Here is an 8,601-nt window from a genome sequence, read left to right as displayed (position 1 = left end):
AAAGCATAATTATAAGGCTACGAAAACCAAACGAATTTTATTTTATAGCGATTATACACTTATATAAACATATTAATGGGTAGAATATTCAGATTTAGATTCAGATTTGACAATAAACCATGCCAAATATTACACACTGGCCCTTTAATGTTTAAACATGTTTATTTTAAATGCACATGTAGAAATACCAGCTTCAGGGTTTCTGTAACGTTTATTTGTTCACTTTTACCGAGTAGGCTTCTGACCCCCTATAGATTTCAATTGTATTCGCTAAGCTAAGCCGCAATGCAAACCGCTGAGACCCAGCCACTGGACGTACAGACACAAAAAAGATATCGATCATGTTGTCTCAATATGAAAATGATAGAGAAAGGGCATAACTCCCAAATCGTCTGAGTATTCCTTTAAGCTAATGTCACACTACATGACTTTTGAAGTTGTCAAATCGCTGAACTGTGTACACTGTACAACTTGTGGTTTTCACAATACATGGTTTACTGGTGACCGGGGGTCACACACAACAAGGTATTTCACCAGTAGGAATGTCTGATGAGTATGCCAAGTTATATGTGGTTCAAACTACAACCCAGGGTCGGGGGGGCTCTCTAGAAAAAAAATCAAAAGTCAAAAAGTGACAAGGCAGCATTCAGCCTAAGTTTTTAGGCTAAAAACTACGGACATAGCATGCAATAGTCCACCTTCCACCTTCTCTTCCCCTCTTTCTGTCATGTCCTCTCTTGCCCCAGCATCGCTTGTCTCTATGCTCAACCAGATTGCAACTTTAAAACTTTACATGGAAAAAAAATGAATTGTTGAATAATTCTCAGTGGGTTTCACATTACACAAAATAATCTGATAAATGTCAATATAACAAAGATTGCTTTCAAAAGAGTTTGAGAAATTCCAGCAGCCTAACCTGGTTTAGTGTCAGGTGTGATTTCTGCAGCTGATTCTCCAGCAGGTGTCTCACTCTGGATATGTATGCTGCTGTTAGGCGAGCCCTTCTGGTGTATTCATGTATGAGGAGCAGCAGGGACCGCTGCTCCAGGAGCCTCCACAGAGCTGTATAGTGTCCCCGCAGGAAGGAGGAGGAGAGCAGGAGGAGAACACCACCCTCTGCAGGGGGGCCTTTCACACAGACCTGATGGGGAGGAAGAGAAGAATAGAGAGGAGGGCATTACTCAGTCAAAACTATTTCAAATCAGATAACTGTTTCTGACATTGGTCACGACAGCTCATATAGTATGCCAAGCCCTTTTTACACTTAATCAGTAGTGTCAATAGCAATTGTAGATATCAGTAATGCTTTTATTCATTCATTCATTTTCTGTAGCCACTTTTCCTGTTAAGGGTCATGGGGCTCCTCCCACCATCTCTGGGGCTTCGGCCCGCTCTGAAGTTCGAATCAGGAAACCTCTTAATTCCTTAATAGTGGAAATGTTCATTGTAGATATCTGTAACTTAATACAATTATACAACTTTTACCATTGACTTCTAGTTAAACTTTTCTACAGATATCTATAATTTAATTTTGACGTTAAAATTCCAAGTTGACATATCCATAATGTAATTTCTCACCAGCTCCAATACTAATTAACATTAGCCACAGCTCAACTGACCTATGGCTAAGTCCCGCCCTCAAACGCGATGAACCAGTCACAGTGCGTATAGCCATTCCCATACACTTGGACATTCTCTGCCTGGATGTCCATTGAAATGCATTACAGAAAGTCAGTTTTGTTCAGTTTTATGAGCTTTTTCGGAGATTTGAGGTTTAAAAATGGTCAAACGGTGTGCATGGGGTACATGCAACTCCGACACAAGGTATCCTGAGAGGCTGGGTGTGTATTTTTGTATTTTTTTACCCTTTCCTAAACCACATCTCAACCGAGAAAAGTGTCTCCTTTGGATAAAGTTGTGTGGCAACGTTAGACCGCAAAATCAACTCAACGTGAATAAGATTAACAATGATGTCTACATCTGTTCTAAGGTAAGACAACATTGTGTTTGAGGCAACATATTGTCACTTTGCTGGAAAGAAATATAAAGTTACCTTGAACATCTCTAGCTAAAGTTAGCCTAACGTTAGCTCCTAGCTGCGTTGTTCATCATGTCACCTTGTTGCTGGGAGTTCATTAGCCTATTTTGTTCTAGTTTTGTACTTTGGTGATCGTACATCATTGTTAGCTGTTGTCCAAAGGGCTCTAGTTAAGCTAATGTGGAGCTTAGCTTCATTAACTTCTCCGTAATCACAGAGATAACAAAGGTTGGCAAACGTTATGCTGAATGATTCAGTGTAAATACTGCAGCACCAAACTAACGGAGAGACACTCTTGGTAAAGATGGTAAAAAGGCTGTTATCCTTTTCTCATATTCTGAGCCAAAAACCTTAACTTCAGTGGCACTTTAACTTGTCTTTGATGGTGATGGCAACAAGATGCAGTTCACAAGCGTACACTGTGACCTGTAAATTTTGGCTTGTAATTTAAGCTTTTCATCGACCTTCTCAACAATAAAATGATTAATACATCCCTCCAATGCGTAGTTTAGGCCCTTTTGGTTACTTCTCAATGACATCTGATCGTTATGTCCCCAAAAAACATCAAATGCCTCCTGCGAAATGCCGTGTACTGTGACACCTGCCATAGCACCGGTCACTGAATGTTGATAGTTTGTCTGAGTGAGTGGAGGGGAGCGTGGCTTAGCCATAGGTCAATTCTCACTAGTGACAATGTAACATGATGCTGGCTCAAGAAGTCAGTCAATCCCCACAGACCCACATGTTAAAATGTGCAACTAAACAACAGAAATAAACATGTTCATTATTTTACAGTCTATGGATGAGTCAAAGTGCAGACATGCTTAAATCAAGAACAAAACCTAGCCATCACTTTCATGACTGCAGCTTAACTTAATCATTGAATTAACACAGAGTCACAGGAAAAACATCAAAACAACTACTGAAGAACAGCATAGCATAGAGATCATATTCTCTAGGCCTAACCAGGGGAAACTCTGCCTAGCTGACTATTGCCTGGGTCCACACCACTGAATATGCCCACTCCACAGAGCTGACCATTTCGAATGGCACTATGACATGAAAAAGCGGTTGCAAAGTTAAAATGAAAAAACATCCAATCGGTGCTCCAGGGGGCTAATGTTGTTGTCAGGCTGTTGTTAAGCATAGCCAGGTGGTGTGCCACAACAAATGGGGAGTAATACCAACAATGGTGAGCACTATAGACAAGATAGACTCTGCAGTCAAGGCTGTTCTGTGATTAAGGCAGATACATGGGTCTCTAGTGATTGGTTAGGGAAAACTGAATACTCCTCCCCCACAGAAATCGGTTAGATTGAAGATAGAAACAGAGTGTAATGAGCTAACAGATTTGCATGGCAAAGATGAACATATTTCCACAAATAACATTTGAGTTAAATTATAAATGGCCATCAGGAGAGGACAAGGGGAAGGTAAGAAGCCTGAATACTTCAATGTAAACCTCCTGATGTTTTATCTTATCTTCGATCGAATAACAGCTGTGCTGATGTTCGGTACAACAGCACTTCCTCCTAATGATATTCCTTAATTAGGTAATGTTAGCTGTGTGATGCTAAAAGTTAACCCTGTCACCGTGTGTGTGCGGGCAGACTCTCACAAACTGTCCCTAGTGCAGAACTCACACTCACACAGCAGTAGTGGGCCTATGATGGTGAACATATCATGTATGTGTTTATTTGCATTCAGAGCGGGAAAGTGAGATCCAATCCCAAGTGGTCATTCCAGATGCATATGGAGACACATTCTAAGGCCAGGTGTGAACAATCAGACTTGGAGCTGTCCACTTGTGACTGGATAACCCAAGAAGCATGTAAACACCAGGGTCTTACACAAATAAAACTTGACGGGAGAATGTCTGCACCTGTAGGGCAACTCTGAACCATGCGTATAAACATTTTGGAGGTGGTGAATTGAAGCCAAATTGTAGAAATTAAATGTGAGAGTCATCATTATAATTATATTATATTATATAATATAATATTATATAATGAATGCTCTGACACATCTACATTAGCTTCATATCATTTGTTACTTACAGATCCAGTTCATAATCATTCTATCCAGTGGCGTTATTATTGCCTGTGTTAGTGAGCCATACCTTTTCCATAAACACCTTTCAGTTGTAACAATTATGAGCCAACTCAAATCTCACTTCAAATTCTGACACAGGGATTAAAGTCTATCAGGTTTACTTAGTGCATGTTTGATATCTTTTAACAAGTGAAGAGGCACAGTTTGCAAACATGGGGGAACACATGAACAACAGCAAATGTTATAACTCCTTAAAAGAAAGTGTAATTAAGGAAAGAATCAAACAGGAGAGATACATTGATGGGAGAAATAAAGATTTGTGTCATTTGTATTGGATATTGTCCTCCTAACCCAAGGATCATCCTCTTTATATACTTTGTTTCTACTCTGCTTTCTGCTTCTGTTAACCCCCCGACCAGGCCAAAATTATTTAATAATATTTCAGTTATTTCTTGCACTCATGTCGTTTTCCTTACACCTGCTGAAACTGAGCTTTCCTGTGATCCCTGTAACCCACCTGTGGAGATCCCATCTGTCCACTGCCAACAGGCTGCCACTGTGGCGCCACAGTTAGAAGAGCTTGTTGCAGACGTAGGAGACGTGCAGAGGACCGGGACACCAGATTGTGAGCGACAACAAAATTTCCTTCTACCTCCTCCTCATCTTGACTGCGGCCCTGGAACAGCCACTTCAGACTGGGATTAAAGGTGCTTTTGAGTAAAGTCTCAGCTCGCTGCAAGGAACGGGAGATGGACCTCTGTGACCAGGAACCTGAAGAAGCAGACCAGGTGTACAGATTCTTAGCACACTGGAGAGATTAAAAGAGACAACTCACAAACAAGGATATACAAGTCAAAGGAAGACTGGGTCAGTTATCTGGTTTAGTGTAAAGGATGGCTTACAGGTTAAATAGACTGATTCCTATGGAAGCAAAGACTTAAATATTTGAATTTTAACAGTTACTGAAGACCTGATATTGACATTTAAACACTTCTGAATTCATAGCATTGAAATATTTTGCTTTGAAAACCATGTATCTGAATTCATTTTATTTTCTCAGCTTTTAAAATTGCAAATCAAGAAATTCCATATCTTAATTTCAAAGAGGTGTCTTCAGAACAAATGAACTCAGATACATGGTTTCAAGGTAAAATATTCTAGTTTTATCAAAACAGTGGTGTTTAAATTTTAATATTAAGTTTTAATGACTGTTAATACAGTCTGTCTGTCATAGTTTCCCAATTTCAAACAGAGGATACATGCACAGTGCAAGCTCAGACAACACATTGTTAAAATATCATGACATTAGCTTATCAATAAGCATTTTAAAATTTAAATTTCATTTAAAATGTATCAAACTCAATAGTTTTGGTACTGGCCAAAATGAAATGTTGTTTGTTATAGTACCAGGTTATAAATGCGTATGAGTTTATAGTATGAAAATCATGAGGGCAATAAGAGATGTGAGTTAGTTCCCTGCACTTCAAGTTGGCTTTTAAAAGTCACATGATGGCAGGATGCAATGAGCAAAGAAAATGGAGGCGCTACTCACTGCTGACATGATTATAAATTCATTGTGGTGAAACAGAAGGATCTTGGGAAACCAAAGTAAAAAATCTGTGTTTAAGAAAAACAGTAGACATTTATTGGTGAAGTTTAGTTTGCAGTGACATTCTATAGTTGCTGTTTGCTGGACGACAGCCTGTGTTGTATTTCTTGTTGGTATTAAGCAGTTAAGTATGTTGGCTTTTTGGGTACAACCTGCTGAAACAGTATATTATGGCAGTTACCATGTAGTACATCCTGTAGTAGGCTATGTAGTGGATTTGGACAGAGCTTATGTGCTCAGTCCTGTTGGCTGATAAGACAGTTACTGGACACCGTTTTTCCAGCAGCATGCTGCAGTGTTGTACAGGATGACTGCTTTATCTGCTGCTGTCATGTTTACCATTAGTGGCCTGTTCCTCTGTCCCCACGCAGGAATTGCATCTCCTCTGAAAGACACAAAGGGTAAATTCCCCAAAATATTATTGACCAATAGTTTAGGTCCTAAAGATTAGATTAAGATGTGTTGTACCAGAGGGAGAATTGTTTTCACAGCAACTGCAACACAGAAATATTCTCACACACACACACACACACACACACACACACAGTACATAGAAAACGTGTGCTTATGTAACAAACAGCAACCAGAGTTATACAGGTCAATGAAAAGCCAGGTAAAGAAATAACAAGCATGTCATCTTTCTATTACACACACACACACACACACACACACACACACACACACACACACACACACACNCACACACACACACACACACACAGGCAGGCTGTTCAGGGCTGTTCTGACTTAAAGCTACAGTTGGTAACTTTTATGGAAAAACACCTTTATTTTCATACTTGCTTAAACTGTCACCATATTCACACAGCACTACACGTGACAGATAATCTGTGAAAACAAATCATACTGCTCTGCCTGCTCTACTGCCTTGTAGCATTTCTAAAGGCCTTAGTGCATGTGAACAAAAACAATCCCTCAAAGGCGAAGAGTCTCTAACACAGCTGTCAATCATGTCAGTCACTGCCCATGAACTGCAGTCAAACAGTCAAACTCGGTGCTGAAAACAGGTAAGCAGGAGTACCAAGCACCACCCATCAGCCAGACCTACTTTGCTTTCATTGTGAAGCACTTAATGACATTTGCTGCTCAATGGGCCCCAGCACTGTGGTCTGTAGACAATAAGTGCTTGTCCACATAGAGAAAATTCAGCAAGTATGTCTGCTGTTTGGTGCAGGGCAGGGTAGTGTTCAGTGAGTTTTTTTTCACTGAAACCAGCTGCCTGCTGCTGGACAGCAAAGCAATTATCTGTGCAACCACGCAACCAAGTCTATGAGCTGCAAGATGCTCAAAAGCTGCACAGAACTGCAGGGTGAAGCAGGGTGAATGTTTTGCAGGTTGCACTGCACTGCTTTTTTTTTTAAATGGAATGCCACTAGTTAAAAAAAATGCTTGCTGCACCTTTTTATTGTTGTCAGGCAACCACCCCATCACCTCCTTACCCTAACCTTCCTGTGGGTACTTGCTGAAGCTCAAATAGATTCTTGGGCACAGGGAAATGGAGATCTGTGTGGGTACATGAGACCCTAAAAGTGAGGGTGGATCATGGGGATTACCACCAGTTGGCCTGGGAGCTTCGCCTCCATGATGGCCGTTACTGCACTTATATGCTTCCACAGCTGCTGTTTTCTATTGAGATTGTGGTAACTGTGGGTTGTAAAATCGTTGTAAAGCTCTGGGTATCCAGTAACCACTACCACCAGTTTCTCCTCCATTGTTTACCAACTGCAAACATGTTGTGACCACCACAGAAGGCCCGCCTCTCATATCATCAGATTGGACAATGGGAAAAAAGTGGAGATGACTTGTGGCACTTTTCAGCTCTGAGTTGAAGATTTTTGAGCTCGAGGAGTTCAGAGCGCTCTGACAAAAACGCCAGGCACCAAGAGTGCAGAAATGCCAGGTGCGTAGAAAACGGAAAAACAGCAAGCAAAAAGCTTCGTTCCCATTAAAAAAAAATTACAAAAAGGCACCTCAAGCTGCTAAAACGCTTTCTGTGTGATTGGGGTCTAATTCTCTCTGGGTTCCCCAATAAAGGCAGCCCCTTAACATGACATATAATCTACCTCCATAATTGCATTCAGTAGATAGACAAGGCATACATTAAAATATACATTTGTACTGTTTTTGGACCAAAAAAACCCCCAAAAACTAACCTGCTCCTTTTCAGTACAGAATGACTCAGAATTCTCTCGATCTGAAAGAGAGACAAACAAAACCCACAATCATCAGACAACATCTTTAACAAAACAAAGAACGCATTGACGCAACACTATTACCACTGGATAAACATGGTCATACAGAACATCTTGTGTATTGGCATTTCTCTTGTCCTGTGGTGTTGTGTGTTCTTGCTGTAAATGGCCAATTTCCACTGCAAAAAGACAATGTGTGGATAAGGAACCTTCCAGAAGAGAGCGAGACTGATTATTGTGTTACTTTCCAGGGCTCTTCAGGAGTCATGAAGGTAATGAAATGCAATAAGTAAATGTTAGAAACGAATTAATTGAAGCAAAGTGTTTTGAAAGGTCCTACCACTCCCTGTATGTTTAAACCGGAAGCACGTTTTCTGGGAACAGATGTTTTTTTGTTTTTTTTTTGTTGGTTGGAGTTTATCAATGTGTCCAATTCCACAATACTACAATAACCAGATTTTGAGTGTGTAGTCCAAACTGGATGATTGACACCAATTTAACTATTCACTGCAGTTGTCTCAGTAGTAGTAACAGTAGCTCAGTCCATAGGGACTTGGGTTGGGAATCGGAGGGTCGCCTGTTCAAGTCCCCGTCCGGACCAAAATATGGAGCGTGGACTGGTAGCTGGAGAGGTGCCAGTTCACCTCCTGGGCACTGCCGAGGTGCCCCTGAGCAAGGCACCGAACCCCCCA

The 8,601-nt window shown here is 40.7% G+C and overlaps 1 protein-coding gene across 1 annotated transcript in view; it reads right to left on the bottom strand.

Moving 5' to 3' along the window:
* ccdc142 (coiled-coil domain containing 142) overlaps positions 1–8,601 on the bottom strand; it is a 44,613-nt gene that overhangs the window by 28,866 nt on the left and 7,146 nt on the right. Inside the window, exons 4-7 of the mRNA XM_050043217.1 lie at positions 7,871–7,911; positions 6,039–6,084; positions 4,608–4,861; positions 917–1,141 (exon numbers count right to left, since the gene is read on the bottom strand). Coding sequence (XP_049899174.1) covers positions 917–1,141; positions 4,608–4,861; positions 6,039–6,084; positions 7,871–7,911 — 566 coding nt within the window. The remainder of the gene's footprint in view (positions 1–916; positions 1,142–4,607; positions 4,862–6,038; positions 6,085–7,870; positions 7,912–8,601) is intronic.

This window comes from Epinephelus moara, chromosome 4, assembly GCF_006386435.1.
Source record: "Epinephelus moara isolate mb chromosome 4, YSFRI_EMoa_1.0, whole genome shotgun sequence".
Classification (NCBI taxonomy): domain Eukaryota; kingdom Metazoa; phylum Chordata; class Actinopteri; order Perciformes; family Serranidae; genus Epinephelus; species Epinephelus moara.
Note: the sequence above shows the minus strand (reverse complement) of the source record. Positions and strands in the feature narration are given on the sequence as shown.